General features: G+C 39.4%; 8 protein-coding genes and 2 non-coding genes across 12 annotated transcripts; 3 read left to right on the forward strand and 7 right to left on the reverse strand.

Annotated features, from left to right (window-relative positions):
- Positions 1 to 114: 114 nt before the first annotated feature.
- LOC103857194 (ankyrin repeat-containing protein At5g02620) lies at positions 115 to 3,425 on the reverse strand. The gene is made up of 2 exons (XM_009134370.3): positions 2,877 to 3,425; positions 115 to 2,807 (listed from the first exon to the last, which is right to left on the reverse strand). The coding sequence occupies exons 1-2, from the start codon at positions 3,381 to 3,383 to the stop codon at positions 2,022 to 2,024; spliced, it is 1,293 nt and encodes a 430-aa protein (XP_009132618.2). The 5' UTR covers positions 3,384 to 3,425; the 3' UTR covers positions 115 to 2,021.
- On the reverse strand, positions 196 to 293 carry LOC117133102. Its single transcript, XR_004456943.1, has one exon. It is a non-coding gene; the product is annotated as a small nucleolar RNA R30/Z108 (small nucleolar RNA).
- LOC117133231 lies at positions 345 to 447 on the reverse strand. Its single transcript, XR_004457059.1, has one exon. It is a non-coding gene; the product is annotated as a small nucleolar RNA Z107/R87 (small nucleolar RNA).
- Positions 3,426 to 3,630: 205 nt separating the features above from the next.
- On the reverse strand, positions 3,631 to 6,403 carry LOC103857195. The gene is made up of 8 exons (XM_009134371.3): positions 5,990 to 6,403; positions 5,565 to 5,704; positions 5,347 to 5,446; positions 5,167 to 5,265; positions 4,666 to 5,013; positions 4,489 to 4,581; positions 4,207 to 4,413; positions 3,631 to 4,124 (listed from the first exon to the last, which is right to left on the reverse strand). The coding sequence occupies exons 1-8, from the start codon at positions 6,320 to 6,322 to the stop codon at positions 3,855 to 3,857; spliced, it is 1,590 nt and encodes a 529-aa protein (XP_009132619.1). The 5' UTR covers positions 6,323 to 6,403; the 3' UTR covers positions 3,631 to 3,854.
- A 771-nt stretch (positions 6,404 to 7,174) lies between these two features.
- LOC103857197 (RNA pseudouridine synthase 7) lies at positions 7,175 to 9,904 on the forward strand. 3 transcript variants are annotated; one of them, XM_009134374.2, is made up of 12 exons: positions 7,175 to 7,586; positions 7,662 to 7,705; positions 7,774 to 7,851; positions 7,919 to 8,019; positions 8,079 to 8,185; positions 8,438 to 8,516; positions 8,598 to 8,680; positions 8,782 to 8,847; positions 9,027 to 9,083; positions 9,177 to 9,305; positions 9,401 to 9,609; positions 9,681 to 9,904. In XM_009134374.2, exons 3-12 carry the CDS (start codon positions 7,820 to 7,822, stop codon positions 9,778 to 9,780), a joined length of 963 nt encoding a protein of 320 aa, XP_009132622.2. In that variant the 5' UTR covers positions 7,175 to 7,586; positions 7,662 to 7,705; positions 7,774 to 7,819; the 3' UTR covers positions 9,781 to 9,904. The 3 variants fall into 3 exon arrangements, with proteins under 3 accessions (XP_009132622.2, XP_009132623.2, XP_009132621.2); XM_009134375.2 differs by having other exon boundaries at positions 7,176 to 7,586; positions 8,091 to 8,185; XM_009134373.3 differs by having other exon boundaries at positions 7,185 to 7,586; positions 8,098 to 8,185.
- LOC103857196 (probable RNA methyltransferase At5g51130) lies at positions 9,884 to 12,475 on the reverse strand. The gene is made up of 8 exons (XM_009134372.3): positions 12,043 to 12,475; positions 11,831 to 11,945; positions 11,552 to 11,599; positions 11,143 to 11,365; positions 10,729 to 10,816; positions 10,573 to 10,638; positions 10,416 to 10,484; positions 9,884 to 10,196 (listed from the first exon to the last, which is right to left on the reverse strand). Exons 1-8 carry the CDS (start codon positions 12,256 to 12,258, stop codon positions 10,107 to 10,109), a joined length of 915 nt encoding a protein of 304 aa, XP_009132620.1. The 5' UTR covers positions 12,259 to 12,475; the 3' UTR covers positions 9,884 to 10,106.
- Positions 12,476 to 13,025: 550 nt separating this feature from the next.
- On the reverse strand, positions 13,026 to 15,260 carry LOC103857199 (zinc finger transcription factor YY1). Its single transcript, XM_009134376.3, has 6 exons — positions 14,852 to 15,260; positions 14,678 to 14,736; positions 14,301 to 14,503; positions 14,136 to 14,225; positions 13,883 to 14,026; positions 13,026 to 13,770 (listed from the first exon to the last, which is right to left on the reverse strand). The coding sequence occupies exons 1-6, from the start codon at positions 14,947 to 14,949 to the stop codon at positions 13,234 to 13,236; spliced, it is 1,131 nt and encodes a 376-aa protein (XP_009132624.1). The 5' UTR covers positions 14,950 to 15,260; the 3' UTR covers positions 13,026 to 13,233.
- Positions 15,261 to 15,537: 277 nt separating this feature from the next.
- On the reverse strand, positions 15,538 to 17,348 carry LOC103857200 (polyadenylate-binding protein 1). Its single transcript, XM_009134377.2, has 6 exons — positions 17,084 to 17,348; positions 16,897 to 16,999; positions 16,571 to 16,638; positions 16,207 to 16,398; positions 16,001 to 16,116; positions 15,538 to 15,866 (listed from the first exon to the last, which is right to left on the reverse strand). The coding sequence occupies exons 1-6, from the start codon at positions 17,234 to 17,236 to the stop codon at positions 15,821 to 15,823; spliced, it is 678 nt and encodes a 225-aa protein (XP_009132625.1). The 5' UTR covers positions 17,237 to 17,348; the 3' UTR covers positions 15,538 to 15,820.
- A 178-nt stretch (positions 17,349 to 17,526) lies between these two features.
- Positions 17,527 to 19,136, forward strand: LOC103857201 (probable pterin-4-alpha-carbinolamine dehydratase, chloroplastic). The gene is made up of 3 exons (XM_009134378.3): positions 17,527 to 17,951; positions 18,569 to 18,764; positions 18,883 to 19,136. The coding sequence occupies exons 1-3, from the start codon at positions 17,592 to 17,594 to the stop codon at positions 18,972 to 18,974; spliced, it is 648 nt and encodes a 215-aa protein (XP_009132626.1). The 5' UTR covers positions 17,527 to 17,591; the 3' UTR covers positions 18,975 to 19,136.
- A 243-nt stretch (positions 19,137 to 19,379) lies between these two features.
- LOC103857202 lies at positions 19,380 to 20,344 on the forward strand. Its single transcript, XM_009134380.3, has one exon. The coding sequence runs from the start codon at positions 19,791 to 19,793 to the stop codon at positions 20,145 to 20,147; it is 357 nt and encodes a 118-aa protein (XP_009132628.1). The 5' UTR covers positions 19,380 to 19,790; the 3' UTR covers positions 20,148 to 20,344.
- Positions 20,345 to 20,421: the final 77 nt, after the last annotated feature.

Consider the following 20,421-nt stretch of genomic DNA (forward strand, 5'->3'; position numbering starts at 1 on the left):
ATATTTTGGATGTTTGGATTCTGTATAGGGAATTGAAATCATATATTGAGAATCACCACTAACTGTACTGAGAGTGATTTTTTTTGCGGGAATTAAATTATAACAATCTTATGATCATAGCAATCGTCAGTAGTCATTATCCAAAATCCAAATCAAATCAGTGGTGGAAAAAACAATATTTATATTGGAAGGAGATGACTCAGTGGTGGCTAGTGATATTAGGTTCGATTCTGCCAGCAAGTTACTTCAGCTGAACTCAGAAGAGGGAGCATTATATCCTCATCGTCATCTCCAATTCATTAAAACATAAATCGATATTTCAAAATCAAAGCGAGTAAAATCAAGAAGGCTCAGTTCAGCGGGATTATCGACACAGAAACGAGTCTCGAAAGAAACGCCTAATTCCGGTCTGTTGAGCTTGAATATTTCCTAGTCGTCACTGCCTTCTCTATCTTTTTTTTTTATAATGGAAAAAGATGATCGACCAAAAGAAAACGAATCAATCAAAAGAGAACAGCATTTAAACCAGAAAAAAAAAACTATTCATGGAATCGTTATCAAGATGCACTAATGATGGAAATCATTCAAAATAAGTAAATCCTCTCTCTCAAACGCGTAAAAAACCAGATCTGTAAAAACCCTAACTCCGGCCGCCGCTGCTGATAGGCGTGCCGGAGGCACCACCTCCCTCTCCCTTCCTTGTTTTTCTCTTTGCTTTCATTTTCCCCGGTCTCCCTTCGTCGATATGCTCGCGATTCTGTGCTGTCGATGACTTCTTCCGGTGACCTCTTGTGTTCGGCGGTGATGGCTCTCGGCTTCTATGGAGTAGCGGCGAGATACAAGGTGGAACGACGGAGATGAAAGTCGGCTTTTAGGATTGAAGACTTCACCAGATCCGGTTTTCCAAATTTCGAGATCTACGGTGAAGGATTCATGGCGTCGGCGCGTGACGAGGTGTGACGTCTCCTCCACCGCGGATCTACCTTACCGTGTGACGGTGAGACTGCTGGAGGAGTGCTGCGACAGACGGTGAAAAGGGGCTTGTTCTTTGGTTCCCGGAGACAACGTGCGGCATGAACCTTCAACGACGGACTTGTCAACCGGAGTAGAGGTCTCTGCCTTCTGAGGCACGGCGGAGCCGTATTTCCCAGCGCCGGTGATATCTACGATTGTCCCGGCGGTACGTGCTTTGCACCTCTTGAAGCTGTTATTTGGTGATCCTTGCTCGTTTTCCGACGTCAAAATCCGCTTTTCAGTCCGGACATTCTTGTTCGGTTTTGTGGCTTAGGGTCGGGATGGTGACTGCCGGAGGGGTGGAATTTGGTCGGTATGCGCCAGCGGTGATGGTCCTGTTAGTACACGTGCTGAAGGCTTACCATTAGGAGACTAATAGGCGGTTAAAAATTGGTACCGGCTACGTTTTCATTCTTTTCCGTGTAAATTACTGTCTCCGTACTTTGTGGTCAAATTAGTAGGGTCTAAGAGACGGCCATCTCGTGTCGTGAGTTGGTGTCGTCTCCAAGTGGTGAAAAATACAGCGACGTCCAAATTAGGTAGCGTAGAATCCAACTTAGTGATTCTAGGTGGTACTAGATTTCGTCGTTTGTATGTTGGGTTTAAACTCGTGTGGTTACAATCCTGTATTCACTGTTATTGGTTAATGAAAGTTGATGTTGAGCCAAAAAAAAAAAAAAAAAGATGCACTAATGATGAATTGAATTGAAATTTGATGATACAAGCATACGGCGATTGCAATCTATTTATATAGTGTGATGAGTTAGTTAGGGTTTTAGCTAGGTCTTCCTTCGAGGCCCATTTTCGGCCCGTTAGTTCTCGCTGATGTTTTGGTTCAAGCTCGGTACGATTTAATTTTGGTTCTCTTCGAATTGTTTTTGGTTTAATATGATGGCTTGTAACTGAAATATTTGGGTCTCTTCTTTTCATTACTTTACAACATGATTAGGAGAAGATAGATAATGAACTGGCTTTTTATGTTACAAAACCTCTACATGAAATATTATCTACTGACAACAGATTTTCTGTAACATGGAGTCCCATAATTGACAGAGCATGGCAATAGGCTTCTCAAGCAACCTCATCAAAGCTGGAGTGGCAGCAGCAAGGATGGACGTGATGAGAACGCAGTAAAGCTTCACATGATCTGGCGCCACGCTGGTCATGGCCGTGTTGTGGGAGAAGTACATAGCCATCATACAGATCTGAAGCTGGAACCGCAACGGGAACCCCAGGGTGAGAATATTGAGCATTGAAAGCGAAACCGAAAACCCAATCGTGTTAAAGAAGACGAACAAAGTGAAAGCGATTCCGTTGAATGTCCCCATGATAGACTGCCCTGCTATATGAGGTTGTTGGCTAGTTGCGTTCTGGGAAACATCAGGTGTGTAGCTATCTTGCCAGGTTCCACCTGGTGGAGTCAGGCTGGCCTGGAAGGTGGCTGTCGCGACGAGCGAAGCCACCACCAGTAAAGCGCTGCGTGCCTCTGATGGCGAGTCTCTGTGCTTTTTGAAAGTGAAGTATTTCACGAGATCTTTATGGCTTTGTGACTCCATTGCTCTCTCTTGGCAAGCGGAAGTTGAAGAAGTGGTTCTTTGGATATTGGTGGTGGTACCTATATCGCTCCCTCTTTGAGCTCCAGCTTGGATAAGTTTCTCATAGATTTCTCTATCGCCTGCTTCGCTCGGAAACATAACCAGCAAATCCAGTGCAGAGAGACCCATCTTGTTCATTGCATTCACCTCAAATGTCTTAGACTCTTCTGGTATTGCCTCAACCAACACTTCAATCACCTGTAAGGTAACAAACACACATTTTGGATTCTACTCTTACAACAAAAAGTATTCAACCATTGTTCTTACCTGGCGATTTTTTCTCCAGGTAGCTAGATGAAGAGCAGTGTTACCCTGTTCATCTTTCTTGTACAACACTTCAATTTGATTCATCTCCGTGATCAACTCAACAATAGCTACCACCGCTCCGATCTCTTGGTGCATAACAGCGAGATGCAAAGCAGTTTGACCTTGAACCGTCTCATCTTCTACGCAATCAACGCAGCTGGAGACAATCTCTCTGATCACATCGGTTTTGCCTCTCATCGCTGCCACATGAAGTGGAGTCTTTCCATCTCTACCTTTAAGCCTGCAAAGTTTCTTGTCGATTCCCAAAATTGCCCTCACGGTCTCTACTTGGCCGGCTGCTGCAGCCGCATGCAGAGGGCTAGAACCATCTTTGTCCAAATCAAAGACTGATGACCTCTCCCGTGGAAACTTCCCGGCCACGACATACTCTTCACTCCTGGGACTAAAGGAGTTATGCAGAGGATGAGTCGCGATCTCTCTCGGTTGATGAGTCTCAAAAGCATCCATTTTGGTTATGACGCAAAGGAGGAGAGAGAGAGAGAGCGATAGACGGTATTGGTTTGAACTTTGAATATACTATGGTGGTTGGTCATCACGACAATCTCTTGACATTTATTCTATTACAGAAAATCCCTTTTGACATTTGAAAAGTTCCTTAAATGAAAGAAATGGTTACAAGTGTCTTCTGACTTTGTAGCATTAGTTACACATCATTTGACTTCTAGTTATCTAAGTCCAGACTTTCTGCCTAAGATCATGAACCTGCACATGACTTATCACTGGGTCAAATTTGCAATTAAGAAGAGAGTTTCTGTTATTATGGGAAGAAAAAGAAAGACACTTAAACAAGATTCCTAAACCTATAATTCAATCTCGGTGGAATGAACCCTTTTCTTCCAGGGGAATGTAAACATTAACCTTTTTTTATCAAAATCATGATGCTAGTACAGCTGCTGGAACTAGCATACATCTTTGCTTCTAAAGACCAGGAATAGCCTCCAGGTTGTACTTCTCTTCAGCTTTTTGAGCTTCGCCTTCCCCACTCTCTGGAGGCGGTTTCGGCTTCTCCAACGCATCTAGACTCTGGCGATACACATAGGAAGAGCTTTGCCGGTTTTTACTGCTAGAATTGCTTATTTGACTAGCAAGAAACCTTCGGATGAGCCCCCTCAGAAATGGAGCCAACGTATCGGGTTCATGCTCTAGGTAATACATGATTCCTCCCATACATGCACAGAACATAGCCACCTGTTTTCATTGATTGTATAAATAAAAAGAGCAGTTCTACTATTAAAGAGGAAGAACGTTTGGTCCCTTGAATTGTTAGTACCTCAGCGTTCTTAATATCAGGAAGAACGTGGCGGTTGACAAGTATCTCCCACAGTGAATCTCCTGCTCGGGGAAGAACGTATAGAGCAAGCTCAGAGCGTCTCGGTTTTTTCTCCAGCATAACCGAGAGGGCCGCTACACCACCCGCGAACCAGTAAACGATCTTGTGGTCCTTGGATGCAACTTTTCTATGGGCACATATGAAAGCCTATTTGCAAATGGGACATTAAGTATTTAGACACATACATCTTATGAAACTGTGTGAAATGAAGGGACCAGTTACCTGAAAAATCCCAACAAAAGCAGACAAGAAGGAAGTTGATCTAACTGAATCTCTGATTGAATGCCAAGATGTCCGGTAAGGAGAAGCCACGAACTGAAAAAGTGTACGATAGCATCAGAAGATACATCTTATTATCTCTGACTAAAGCATAAACCAATTGGATTCTGAAAGCCTTACCCTTTGTAGGTTTAGAACAACATATGGGACGAATGTGAGGGAGAAGTATAAAGGGAATGTTTTCTTGAATGTAGCTGACATTGCGTTAGCATTTTGAGCCAGGCACGAGTTAGTGTTTGGATGAATAGCTGAACAAGGGATGATGGAAGCAAACTCTTCCACCTCTACGTCACTGGCTTCGTTTTTACTAGAGATATAGGCTGATAAGGAAGCTACATCGATTGGACCACCTCTGCAGCATTCTCTCACAGCCTGGTAGACAGGCCTTGCAACTGGTCCTGTCTTCTGAATAAACTCTCTATATGATTTTGGCAAGGTTTCAGGACGCATTATAAAAGCATACATAACCTGCACCACGCATCAATCAGAATTGAAAAAGTATAAAGTATGATCAACAGAGCATTATAACATCTATGCACTTACATGAACTTGTCCACTCCATTTATTAAACTATTTAGAAGACAACTAGGAGAAGAAAAAAGAAGGAAGAATCTCAATTACCTGGGCACAAGCGACAGAAAAAAGTAAAGAATCTCCATGTCTCCAATGGCTTCCCCAAAGATGGAACTTGTTCTTTGACTTTGCGGAGTTGTAAGCCGCCTGTTCACAAAGATGAAAGATCAGACTCCCAAAAACACATATGTCCAGTGATATTACTCAGCATGACAACATAAAATGTACCTGGCCTAATCTAGCCAAGAGGTATAGAGCAAGTGTGCGGCGCTGGGTGGAATCATCTAAAGCCAGGATAGACAAACCCGCAATCGAACCTGCTAAGACTCTGTTCCACCCTTAATCAAAGTCATAATAAGGAAACAAACTTTTAAAGCACTACGCACCAGCACCAGCTGAAGCAAATAAGAAACGTAGACACAACAATACAAAAACATAAAACTTACGAATTCAAGGGCGTCTCTTTCTTTCTCCACTTCCTCAAACAGCATCTAAGTAAGTGATAGGAGCCAGTAAAGCCACCGAAAAGGAGACCAATACGACACGCTTCTTCCCTAACAATCAAATCCGTCTCCGAGACGAGTTGCTGCAACCATTGTAAATGTATTAGTGAATAAAAGATTACATAATAACCAAAGACTCTGCTAAAGAAACAAGTTCTCGACACATACACATCTATAAGCAAGGCCTAAACATCTCTCAATTGCATCTAACAAAGAGGATAAAACACCTTAGCAACTTCATAGCAACATATGAACCATTGGCCCTAATTTTCGAAATCAAAACGAAACGCTGAATAAAGACTCTAAATTTATCTTAATCAAAAGCAATTATTAACGAAAGTGTATCCCTTTCGTGGATTCAAGGTCACCTTGAGATCGAGAAGAGAGGAATAAGAGTGGCCTCGAGCGAGCTTGAAAGCGCGGAGAAGGATCCCGATGCCGACCCTGACGCCGTAGGAGAGGAGGAAGCTCTGGCAGAGATTGCCGATGGCATTGGCGACGCAGGAGACGTCGGCGTGATCGCAGAGATCGGCGTGGGAGCCACGCGCGGCGGAGCGCTGTCTGCGCTGGAGCTCGGCCATGGCGTCGCGAAGCCGCTCCTCGGCCTCGCGGAGACGGAGGTCGGCCTCGGAGGAGGCGCGGGAGAGAGGAGAATTGTTGGGAGAAGAGGGAGAAGTCGGCTTGGAGAAGGTCGAAGGCATCTCTCTCTTCTCTTTGAAGCTGATGAGATGAAAATGCAGTTTCAGAGATGAACAAGTACAATAATAATATATTGGGACCCTACCTACTAGTGAGGATGGGGATACATGCCTTGACACGTCATTATTTGTTTATTTGTAATGAGAACGATCCAAAAAATGAACATACGTTTGTTGGATACAAGTTTTAGTGATTTGAGTTTTTTTACTCGATTTGGTTTCGCAGTGTTTTGAACGGAAATTTGGTTGTGGATTAGAAACGACGTTTTAACCAACTTTGGCAAATACTATTTGGTTTTGGACGATCAATACACGACAAGCATCTTAATCCACGATATTTTATCATACAACCAACGGATGGACATTAATTATGTTACTCAATCTAATACACAAGTTAAGTCCAAAATGCCCAGAAAAATGGAGGGTTAGTGTACACACCTCACTAACACACTACCTAATTAGAGGTTACAAGCAGAACCTAAAATATTAATTTGCCAATAAGACTAGAGAGCGGTGCCTAAGAGAGAGAGAGAGAGAGAGAGAGAGAGGGATCATGTGGTGTTCCAGAGAGCGTATTAAGCAGTAGTTCAAATCGTGTTCTTGACCTCTTGGATGAAGGTCTAAGATCGCTGTGAAACATTTGTGTGAACTGTAGTGTTCTTTCCGGTTAGAGTGTAAGGATGCTAGATAGCACTCATATGAGATATCAATCTAAATCTCAAATTGAAGAATTAGACAGAAAAATATGAAATTTTTTGGGAAAGAATTTAAAAATAAAACTATCCGGACTTGTTTCTAAGACTCAAAGTAAACAATATCGTATTAATCAGATAATAGAGAGTTAGACATAGTCACATAGGGTTTAACAATCCAACAACGCACTGTTTAGTTGATCAGAGCAATATTTCTGTTTAGTGAATGGTCTTGCTTGCAACCATCTTAACCATGTTATGTTCAAGTTACTTCTCATTCTTCGATAATAAACCAATTTTGGGTTTGGTGTAGCTTAAAAAAAGGTTGGTTTACTTAAACCGAAACTATACATCGACAACGACCACCCATGACCCACACCTTCAGTTTTTTTGTTTAATCTAAAAAAAAAGGAAAAAAAAAATGAAACGAAAGCTGCAAGAAGTCGACGCCGGAGAGAAGCCCGCATCCTCCTCTTCTTCTTCTGCCATCGGCACCAGCATGAACACTACTGACATAGTTCTGCAGCCATCGTCTCCGAAACTCTCACAGAAGCAAGACTACATCTTCCATGGAGGTGATTCCTTCAAACTAAACCCCAAAATCTCTCTACTTTTCTGGGTTCCCTTTTTTAAAAATTTGGTTTGTGAAGGGAGACGCCATGTGAGGCCTTACTACTTCGAGTTCATCTCTCATGTAAGTCTCCTCTTTCTAAATCTTTCATTCTTTACAGTGAGGTTGAAATTGGTAGGCCATTTTGTTAGGTGAATAAACGCTGGACGGGGAAAACAATCGTGGACTTGTTCGCTGATGAATTCAAAGGCAGACCTCGTGACTACTATGTATGTTCCCCTGTCCAATGCTTTTAAATCTCGAAAAGTATTTAGATTTTGATTCAAACTGTTACAGGTTGGTGCAGTCAAGTGTGGAAGAATCAAAGTTGATGGAGAGACTGTACCAGTTTCTTATATTGTCAAATCATCTCAAAAGATCACTCATTTCGTCCACAGGTTGCTCTTAAAGCTAGTTTTTTTTTAACTGCATTGAATATGTGTGTATCTAAGTTTAGAATGCGTGGAAGGTTTCAGGCATGAACCACCGGTGATGACTGATGATGTACAGATCCTTGTGAATGAACCTGATGTTGTTACTGTCTGCAAACCAGCTTCTATTCCTGTGAGTACTTCATTGTATATATATTTTCACTTCTATTGGTCTCTGGAGGATAAATCTCTTTTGCTGGAGAATGTGAAGCATGTTTTGTTCAGAAACAAGAATGATTGAATCAGACTCTTTTGCTAAAAATAGTTTTGGTTGACTTCCCTTTTTTACTATCTGAAGCGTTACTATACATGTTTCATCATATATGTCTTTGTGGTGTAAGATTGATATTTTGGTAACATGACCGATCTTGTTCTTCTTGTTTAGGTGCATCCATGTGGTCAATACCGTAAGAACACAGTTGTTGGAATCCTTGACGCTGAGCATGACCTCGGCCCTCTCTTTCGTATCCATACATAGTCTTAGTTCACAGTTTTCCAAAATGATACAATACAGAGCCTATCCTTGCATCATTTTTTTCTCACAGCTATTCACAGGTTAGACCGTTTGGTTTCTGGATTGCTCATCATAGCAAGAACTGCTGCCAAAGCTGATTTTTTCAGGAAACAGGTACTCATTTTAGTCGGTCTAAGTTTTCCTGGCTACACCATAACTCATAAGATGCTATTGGCTCTGGTAAACCAACTTAGTACTTGTCTTGATTGTTTCAGATTGAGGGTGGAATGGTTAAGAAACGTTATATTGCAAAAGTTATTGGCGTGTTTCCAGAAGATGAGGTTTGAAGCTCTTTTGACTCTATTAATGATGTGTGGATTGCTTCTAGTTACCAACCTCATATACTAATTAACATTAAAACTGATTTGAGGCCAGTCATGATATCCAAATCTCAAAAAATTATTTCGGTTTGAAAGTTCATTTGAAGTAGCTGCATGACTTAATGACTTTGATGTTTCAGAAAGTAGTCGACGCCAACATAAATTACAATGGTAGTGAAGGAAGAAGCACAGCAGAGGTAAATCCACTTCATACCTCTAAATACAAAACATAAAAGTCTTCCATTTACACTTGTTAGTAAAATATCAGAATGTCTATATGCGCTGTGCAGGAAGCCAATTCAAGTGGTGGTGATAAGAAGGTGAAGGGGAAGCCTGCGTGTACCAAGTTCACCAGAATCGGTACAAATGGAACTCATAGTCTGGTCTTGTGTGAACCAGTGACAGGACGAACTCATCAAGTAAGCTAGTGATCTTATTAGTCATGAGGAGAGCATATATAGAATGTGTGGCCTTTTGCTATGGCGTTTCTCATTTTGGTTTATGACGATTGTAGATACGAGTCCATCTACAATATACAGGGCATCCCATAGCGAATGACCCGCTCTATCTCAATCATGACGTTGATAATCTGGAGACCAAGATTGCAAAAAGAATTGATGCGGATGAGAGAAAGATGGCCTCCCCAAACGACTACGTGTATTCTAGTGATGATTTCAGCATTGATCCAATGTGCACAAACTGCCCAAAGTTGATCCCACAAGGGTAAAAAGATAAACCGTGTGTTCTTTCTTGTGTTGAGCCAAATGGTGTCTGATGTTTTCTGAAATATGCAGGTACGAGGAGCATGACGAGGCTCTTTGGTTGCATTGCGTTCGATACTCTGGAACAGGATGGGAATACGAATGTCCTTATCCATCTTGGGCATCCCTTTAACCACATTTTGTTTGCCATCTCTTAGACAATATAAACTGTAATTCTTATTACCAACATTTGTAGCAACATGATCTGAACTAGTTGATTCATTATTAGATTCAAAGATTCTCAAAACTTCATGAAATGAACTTTGTGTCATTGTCAACTAAAACAATGTACAAAAAGGAGAACCACCTAAGCAGTAGCAAAATAACCCATTACATATTTAGTTATTCTTCGCATCTTGTGTTCAATCATGTAACCGCAAATTAATTTGATTTTCTTAAAGCCTTTTAAACAAAAAAATCAACTGGTTCTTCTTCAGTTGTAGCCTCTGCTTGTTATGTTCATTTCTGGAATGCAAGGACCTGTCTATCAAATCCTTTGCTTACGCCTGACAAGCTTGATGTAAGATCCTCCACTGTTCTAAACCCAATCTGTCCCCAAAAAAAAAAAACAAAACACAACAGAACATAAGGATCCGACCTCAAAACTTTGATGCCATAAACAAGATCAAATGACAAAAAGAAGGCAGGACTATAATACAGAGATTGGTCGTGCTGCACATAGTTTTGATCTATGCAAGTATGTATGATTGATTTCATAGATCAAGTAGGAACATCGACGAACTAAGCAAATAGAGTAGAAGGAGTTACCTTATCAAGAAGAATATTTTGGAAATGCTCTGGACGTAAAACAATGTTTCGGTAGTTCACTGCGGTTGTCTGCAATCACATAAACACATACTCAAACTATATAACTAGCTTGTGAACTCTGAAACATTTGAGATAAACAATAGAAACAGACACACACCTCTGAGACACGACGATTCTTTTCATAAGATTTCCAAGGCTGAGGTTCCATTACAAATATACCACCCTGATAAAGCAAAGCCAGCAACTGTCAATTACGCTTGTGAAAGTAAAAAAAAATGAAACGTGCACACTCGAGTGTAGAATAGTAGATTACCGGATTAAGAAGACGCCAAATTTTAGAAAACAAGGTGATCAAACCATCATCACCCCAGTTCAAATGAACCCACTTTGTCACACTCAAGCTGCACACAAAAAAAAAAAAAGTTGTCATCAATGAATTGTTATTTTCAATTGCAGCTAAAAGCAGGAAGCCTGAGAGAGAAGAAGTTTTAATTTCAACACAAAGTCAGTCCTCCTTGCAGGAAAGGCTTAGCTACATAAGATTCTTTAACCAGAAACCAAGGCTTTTCTTAGTTAAAGTTGTAAATTTTCATATGCACATCTGAGGTATGACCGTATGAGCACTAGCCAAAGACTTGGTGACTGTTGTTTCGTTTTCAATCTTTCCCAAAAGGGCACAGAGACCAAACTTACGAGTGAGACAAAAGGAGATGAGAAGGGGATTTACCATAGAATTGTATCATAACGATTCTCGTCAAGGTTTCGAGTCTGAACAAAATTCTCCTTCTGAAACGACACAACCTGAAACAGGTCTTTAGTTTCTGCGCTGCTGCCATCAGAGAGAGAAAGAGATTGCTCCTTCGAACCATCTGCACCAGCAGTCTTCTTTTCACCTTGATTCTGCGTCCTAATAAAATTCCTAAGACGCCAGCGAGCAACCTCAATGAGACCTTCAATCAAAAGAAAATCCAGTTCAAATGCACATGAGCTGAAACGGCTTAAGCAAGAATAAAACTATAGAAGTTTCAAAAATTCGTCTCAGGATGAAGTCTATATATACTGTATGTTTAACTCATCTCCTCCTACATAAAGGAGAAACTCTTGGAAGATATACTATGAATAGCAATAGTTCTTACTTGAATCAATATCAACTCCAAGAATGCTCCGGCAACCAAACTTCTTAGCTGAAGAAGTAAAAGGAAAACAAACATTAGACAAGATGATTACATTAAATTGAAGATAGATGCTGACAGCTTCAAACTATTGCCAAAAGGAATGAATAACATGAGAAAGTTTCAGACTTTAGCATAGCATCCTCACGAAGTGAATGCTTACTCTCACGAGTAGAAACAAAACAGCAATCAAACCCTAGTTAAAAGAAGTAATCTTTTCACAAAAAGGAGAAAACTTTTTACCAATATGGATAGTCATGACGCCGCTATTGCAGCCGATGTCGAGACAATCCTTGCCTTGAAACCATTCTTTCTTCAACACTTTAAGCCTAGGATCCTCATCCATATCATTGCTTATCTATCACAATTATTACAAGAAAATCCAAAATTATCAGACAAAACAAAACACTTTAAACATCACAAAAACTGTGAAGAAGGAGTATATAGAGACTAACTCTGTAGCCATAGTAGTTTTTGTAGTTTCCGAAAGGACAAAACTCTTGGCTCTTCTTCTTCTTCTTGCTTGGATTGCTACCATTCCCTTGTTGTTGCTGGTGCTGGTGCTGCTTCTTCTGCTCTTCGTTAGTGACTACTTTCTCAGTACTCTTCTTCTCTTTGCTTCTACCTCCTCTCTTCCTCTTCGTCTTGGTTTCGTTGCTGTCCTGACCCATTGTGCGAGATTATTAGGGCTTTCTGTGTTGTTAGACGCGATCAACTCGGTGAAAATAAACCAGATGATTGGTCTAACGAGGCGAAGGAGCTAGTTATAGAGAGGTTTTTCCACCCGAGAGGTCGAGTGAGTAAGCGGCGCGGAGCTAGAAGGAAGAAGAAGCGTCACTCAAAGGTTTATAAGTTTATTATTCAGAATTGCAATAGAGGTTTAACGAGTCTCTTAATTAAATATTTTGTCTCTTTTGATAATGTATATGTTTTAGGGCTTATTTGCCAAATAACCAAAAAAAAATGAAAATTAGATTTTGGAAGAGAGAGTAGAGAGAGATAGGAAGAGAAAGTAGGAGAGAGGGGAAAATTTTGGTTAGTTAGTGTATTTAAATTTTTTTTCATGTATATAGGATGCAATTTCCCTATGTTTTATTGCTGATTTATGTAAATTTAGGAATTCTGACACTCCTTCTTCTTCACGAAAAAAAAAATAATAATAATAATTTACAAAAAAAAAAGTCAATAATGACATTTTTTTGTTTTGGAAATAACTACTTTTTTTATTATTATTATTATTAAAAGTATCACTAAAATATAATTTAAAACTAATTTGTTTTATTTAAAATGAAAACAAGAAAAATTCAATTGGTTACATTTTTTTTATATTGTTAAAATTATCTAAATTTGTGCAAATTAGGAAACAACAAAACCTCCATAAAACATCATATATTTTGAAATGTAACTACTGTTACATAATACTAGGTGTTTTACAAAATCATAAAAGGGGAGTATTATTAAATCTGACATTTATCATGATTTTGTATTAAAAATAACAAATCATAGTTATCCTAAGAAGTAAGAACATATTTGTCCAAAAAAAAAATTATTCTAAGAACATGTACTAGAAGAGTGTCAAAAGAGAGAAACCAAAAAAGAGGAATTGAGAAACACAGCTACTAAAGTTCTAGACGAAGTAGAGCCTTTTAGTTTTCATCTTCAGTCTCTTCATCGTCATCTTCTTCCTCATTGTTTCGTACAAACCTCCACCCATCATCCACATTCTCCCTATCTTCCTCCGTTTCCTCGCTATCTTCTCCTTCAAACGTTTCTCTTACTTGCCATGGCTTTTTGGCCATCCTTTCTTTGGCAGGTGAAGAGGTTGGGCCTTTCTTTAACACTTTCGCTGGTGGTGTCCTCATGTCCGGCTTAGCTCTGCTCTGCTGTCTACGTGTCTGGCTTTTCCCGTTACTAGCGTGTTTCCTGTAAAAATCTTGATCGCTCCCTTCTTCTAGATCGTGCTTGGTCGGTGTGTTGTTGTTGTTCTCTTGTGGTAAATGCTCTCTCTTCAAGTGGAGTTTGAGCTTGTACTCATGTATGTAATCCTTGTCACACCCTTCGTAAGGGCATGCGTATGGACGTTCTAAAGACGCTGAGCCATAAACCGTTGCAGAAGGTGTTTTGGGAGTCCTTGATGCTTTCTCTGCAGGTGGTGTGTACGTAGGCGTCTCTCCAGCACCATTCTGTTCAAAAAAAGGTTGTGATAATTGAGAGAGAGAAGTACTAAGATGGTCACACATGAAAGAAAGAATCTAAAGCATTTGTCTAGTTGTGAAATTTGAGCAATGAAAGAACCTTTTCATGGTAGGCAGCAACATGGTTCTTGAGCTTGTATTCATAAGCATATCTCTTTCCACACCCAGAGTAGGGACAGATGTGATAGTTTTCTTGCGAGTGAGTCTTCATGTGAGATCTGAGGTTAAAATCCAAGGAGAATGCCTGCATCCAATCATCTATCGCAAGTTAGTACCAGCACAAGAGCATGGATTCAAATGCCTAATTGCATTTATTATATCAACAAAAATTGAGAGGTAGAGGAAGCAACAACCTTTCCACAGCCTTGATAAGTGCAAACAAAGTCCCTAGCCCCAGTATGAATGAGCCAATGTCTCTTCAACTTCGAACTATCCATAAATTTCTATTACACAACACAGGAGAAGAAAAAGAATAAGACGAAGAAGGTTGAGCAGGCTGAGGCTATTTACAATAATACCTTATCACATCCTGGGTAATCACAAACGTACTGCCTTTCACCATGGATGTGGGAATGCTTTCTCAAGGCACTAACATCGAAGAAAATCTTGCCACAACCATCGTAGCTGCAGAGAAACAAAATCTCAGAAGTGGGTTCCGGGGGGTCAGGGTCAGTAGTACTAGGCTCTTTCTCTTTTTCTTTAAGTCTCTTCACCGTTTCCTCTGCACCACCAACAAAGCAAATGAGAGACTACAGAATTATCATAGAGATTAATCAGGAAGAAAACAAGAATAAGCACAAACTGAAATTATATGATAAGCAGATACAATGATATAGCACAAACAAACAAGACTAATCTGAAGAATAGATACGAAGCAGGTAATCTCTATTCTAACCTGTGACCCATTTGCGAAGATAACACTTGGCACCTGTAGCAACAATATCTTGTGGTACCCTGAAGAAAAGAAAAAACAAGGATTCACCATATATGATATGATGTAAAGCCTTGATCTTTTGCATCTTTGGTTTGGTTTGAATGACAAGGAAGGAAGGAAGGAAGAGGCTTTTACCAGTCCTTGATCCACCTAATGGAAGGAGAAGCCTTGGATGATTTAAGGATGGGACGTCTTTCGAATGGATTATTCTGATACTGATACTGCTGCTCCATCGATGAAGATGATTAGGGTTAACAGTTCTCTGTGTCTGAGTGAGAAGGGGACACGATAGAGCGAGCGAGCTAGAGAGAGAGAGAGAGATCTTTAAGCAATTAATAGCTTTGTTGATTATGGAGGACTCCCTCCCTCCGCTTCCATTTTTTTTTCTTTCTCAACTACTTAAGTTCAGTCCTATTCCATAAACTTTTGAAGTGTTTTATCTTTAAAAAAATGTAAACTAACTTTATTTTTTTGGCTGGTTTCATCAAATCTATTAATTTTGAACTTTTTTTCTTCGATTGTCCATTTCTCTGAAAAGGCAAAACAATGCAGCGAAGATCCCTTCTTTAAGTCCTTTAAAAGATCCATTCCACAATGCAGGCGAATCACTATATTGTCACACCATGTACAACATTCAACTCAATTATTATGTTTTTTGTTTGTAACTATTGAACACATGCACACCGGCACCCCACACCCACGATGAAGCTCAAAATCATCAGACTGTTGGGTAACATTAGTTAGCATCTTTTTTTCACAACATGGATATTTCGCCATTTCACCTAAAATCCACTTTCTTACCAAAACACACACAAAATGCGCAAAGTAATGTGGAAGGTCATTCTCAATAGAAAGCTTTATGAGTTTTATGACCAAGTGTGTTGCAAAAGATAAAAAAAAAACAGAAACCAACTCAAAATGTTACACAAAATCTAAACATATTTCTTCTTCTTTGCCTCTCTCTCTCTCTTCTGCCATAAAATTCTTCAACACCATCTCTGTTTAGTCGTAGCAACTTGTGCGCCTAATGAAACACGTGTTGATGATAATAGCCTTACTGAAGCAAAAGGCAGCAGCTACTTTTACCACCAATTTTGCTTTAAATCAGTATGGCCTGTAACGCATTGGCCGTCTGAACCTGGGAACTCTCCTGCAACAAACCATAAACCCATTCACCACATATTAACAATCATTGATGATCCACTCGAAAATCTACACACCGAGTCGTTGCTAGTTTTTGTTTAAAAGAGAGAGAGAGGAGGCAGAGAAGTTTCTTGAACGTACCCATAAGCATATGGAGCATAAAATGGAATTCCAGGCATGAATCCTCTCATGGGTCTAAAGGGGCGCCTTCCTCGGAACTGTCTCATTCCAGGGACGTTAGTTCTCTTTGCTGATACCTGAAAAATTCATTAAACAATGTAAGAGAAGGATTACATATCTTAAGCTATAAGACAATTAACTATATATGTCACTGAACGAGTTTGCACCTTTATCTGACGACCATGAAGTTCTGACTCGTTCAAGATGAGAGAATTCTGAACGGCATCTTCTTCCACGAATTCGACGTAGGCAAAACCTTTGGGTTGGCCAAACTTATCTGTCAGAATCGTAACCCTGTTGACTGTTCCACAGGACTGGAAGTGTTGCTGGACTTCCTCTGGGGTACATGCATAGTCCACCTACCATACACAGAACCAAGAAGTTACAAAGAAGAAGGTAACTAATCATTAGAAGACTAAAGCTTTCACACATATTGATAAAAGAAAAGATAGATGGGAGATATAAACAAACTTTATTTTTTGAAAAGATTACAACGGGAAACATGTAAAGATTAAATAGTGGAAGCCTCACATTGCCAACATATATAGAACGGGAATCAACTTCCTCCTTCTCAGCCGAACTAATAGCACCTGATGGATCTTCATTGATATGCAACAAAAGAAGAAAGATCATTCACCAGATTAGCTTCAGGATATTCTTGCCTTGAAGCCAAGAACAGTAATCACTAATGGTTTCTTTCCCATACACAAACTCCAAGAATACTTCTTGAGAGATTCGCTAACTAGCTGAAAGACTCCAATACCTAAAAGGCTAAAACTAAAGTAATCTCATAATCAACAAGACATGCTCTAAACCTAATTCTAAAGATTCAAAGGCATGAGCAGTAGTAAAGAAACCTTGATCAGCGCCCATCTCTTTCTCAGCTTTGGCTTGCATCTCACGCAAAGCTCCAGCTTCTTCCTCAATCTCCTTGATTCGCTTCTTCATATCCTCTAGATCCTATATCCAACCATAACAAAGCACACTAACTAAATACAATAGGAACGTTCGATTAGAAGCTGGATCGGAAGAAATCAACAATACCTTAGCGCTAGAGCCTGGCTCAAGCTCCTCGTCTCCCGCGGCGCCGCCTTCTTCTCCGCCGTGTTCCTCGTACTCGTCCGTCTCCATCTCTCCTTCCTCCTCTGGGATCTCTCCACCGTACACCTCGTGCTCTTGCTCATCGTTTAGCGTCATCTCTCTTATCTCACTCGGCGAGTGTCGTTAATCGAGATAACACAAGTTTCTGAATTTTTAGGGCTTGTAATCGAGGAAGAAAGGGGAAGAAGGGTTGTTAGTTATAACTGATTTTCAGAAAGGGTAATTTTGGAAATTAAATATCATCTAATCTTGAGCCCAGGGTTGCACCGATTGGGCCTGAATGGGCCTTGTATCGTTTGGGCTTTAGTAAACATGACGTGTCAGATCAGTCCTACTTCAGCTAAGGTGGTCCCATTTATGATACCTCACCCTTTTAAACTCAACGACTGGTCTGAAACTCGACTGGTCTGAAACTCTTATCTTTCTCCAAACAGAGCAAAACAGTCTCACGATGGCAGCTACCACGTCATCTCCGCCGTGCCATATCTCCGTATCATTCCTCCGCCAGCTTCCTCCTTGCACCACTGTTCAGTTCTTCGGTTTCTCACCGACCCAGCGTAAACTGGGCGGGTTAACGGTAGCCCGGAACAATCTGGCGCAGGATTTTCTCGGGGACTGGGGGGCACGTGACCCTTACCCGGAGGAGATAGCTAGCCAGTTCGGAGACAAAGTGTTGGGACCCCAAAGCACAGAGCACAAGATTCTGATTCCTAATGCCTCTGTTCTCTCTCTCTCGCAGCTCGAATGCTCCCCTGTTTCGCCTTCTCAGGCTCCTTTATCCCCCGATGAGGCCAAAGCGCTCCTCCATAAGGTTAATTTTCTCATATATATATATATAACATCTTAGACTCTTAGTAATCTATAACTATAATCTATAGTCTACACGAAGGCCTATCATTGTCATGATTATGGACTTCAAAAGAAAGTATATTCTATCGTAAATAGCTAATTACAGATGTGAGAGAGTATATTCTATCGTATATAGCTTAATTACAGATGAGATTATGAAATTACAACCTTGACATTTCACAGTGACAAATCTCAAACGGAAAATTTTGACCTAATATTAGATGAGCCCAATAAAGATTTATAAATCATATGGGCATGTGAGGAATGATTTATTAAATATTAATAGTTAATTTGTAAGGAATATGGTTTTGCTCTTTTAGTTTTTCCCGGTTGGCATTTTAATGGAACCCATGAAATTTCGTATAGCTAACTATTTATATTCAATCTTAAACTATTGTGAATCGGCCGTTTGACGTAAAAAAAAAAAAAAAAACTATTGTGAATCATGGTTTTTTTTAACAATCAAATGAATGTTTGTTTTGCACAAATGACGAGCATTGTGTTCATAACTTGATTCTGATTCATTGTGACCACTCTAATGATGTATCTTATATGTTTATTATATGTAAAACGTTTCAGGTTTTGGGATGGAGTATAGTGGAGGATGAAGCGGGTGGTATGAAAATAAGGTGCATGTGGAAGGTGAGGGATTTTGGGTGCGGCGTTGAACTCATAAACAGGATCCATAAGGTTGCTGAAGCTTCTGGTCATTACCCTTCTCTCCATTTGGAAAGTCCTACCCAAGTTAGAGCTGAGCTATCTACCTCTTCCATTGGTATGTCAACACAAAAAAAAAGAGACACATGTTCTCGTTCGTCTTGAGTTTTTTTTTTCACTATAAGGTTTCTTAAAACGGTTGATTTGCTGTTGGGTTTATTTGATGAACAATGCAGGTGGGCTGAGCATGAACGATTTCATAATGGCGGCAAAGATAGATGATATCAAGACTTCTGATCTTTCCCCAAGGAAAAGAGCCTGGGCATAACAAACGTGGATTTTTCATTACTTATCTCATATTTGTGACATTTTTGTATGATAACAATATAATATAAGTGATGTATTCGTTGGTCTTTAATCTTTATGTTAAGTTATTATATAGAAACTATGTATTATTCATCATCATATTGGAAATCATTTTAGCACAAAATACTACGATCATGTGATTCATAAGACAAATGGATAAGTGATGTTTATTCATCGATTATATATGAATTTATATCAATTGGCTTTTTATTAATTTCTAGAGATTTTTCAGAATTAGTATTATATTTATAATTTTATCAAGTTTAGTATTAGAATTAAATCCAGTTTTTACTAAAAATATTAAAAATACAATTAATGTAAAACTTAGTTATAGTTATTTCTGATTTTTGGTTCTAGATAACATTTTTTTTTGAAACTTAGTTCTAGATAACATTGATACAATAATAATAGGAAAGATATCATATACTATTGACCACATACAATGTTGATACGATAATAATAGGAAAGATATACTACAATATTGATACAACAATAATAGGAAAGAGACAATATTACTATTAACCACATATAATATTTGATATAATAATAGGAAAGAAAATATATACTATTGACTACGCAAATGTGGTAAGAAATCTTTATCATTAAGACTCATAAGTTTGCACGCTTATGTTTAGAAGCCCTTCACCATTTTTCTTATAAATTGGAACACATTGCATTACTTAGTATCATCAAATTAAACAAGAATCAACTTACAGATTATCATTTCTTAGACATAATAGTCTTTTCTTAGTCTTGTTGCCTAATCCCGAATATATTCATGTCGATTAAGAATGTGCACCTTCTCCTGGTGACAATATGCATTGCATCCTCTGCTACTGCTCAGTTTCCATTTCCGTTTCCATTTCAACCAAGTCCAGGTAGTATGCCAGGAATGCCTGGTATAAGCCAATGTTGGTCAACACTGATGGATATGCCAGGCTGTTTTGCAGAGATCAGACAATCCATTATGACCGGTAAATTCGGTAGCATAGGTCCTGCTTGTTGTAAAGCTTTTTTAGATGCTGAAGCCAACTGCACAAAAGATCTTCCATTCAAACCGTTTTTCCCTCCTATGCTAAAGGAACAATGCTCGCGTGCTGCCGGTCCTTCAGCCGGTCCTCCAACGAATCTGTAAGATTAACGTGAAAGATAAATTACGAAAAGGAAAGACAGTGATCTAATAATTATACTGTTGCATTTCTATGCTTTATTGAACGAATTACTCAGTCCTTAAGCATTTCATCAATTCATAATAATGTATTAATGTCTACTATGGAAGTTAAAAAAGTCAAGCAATTTGTCCCTTTATTTCTTATGAATCAGTTTACTATATATCTCGCAGTGTCCTAAGCTACTCCTTATTATATTAGACGTCAGTATTTTTTATGCCAAATGATTTCCAAGATAGT

Source organism: Brassica rapa, chromosome A03 (genome assembly GCF_000309985.2).
Source record: "Brassica rapa cultivar Chiifu-401-42 chromosome A03, CAAS_Brap_v3.01, whole genome shotgun sequence".
In the NCBI taxonomy this organism is placed as follows: domain Eukaryota; kingdom Viridiplantae; phylum Streptophyta; class Magnoliopsida; order Brassicales; family Brassicaceae; genus Brassica; species Brassica rapa.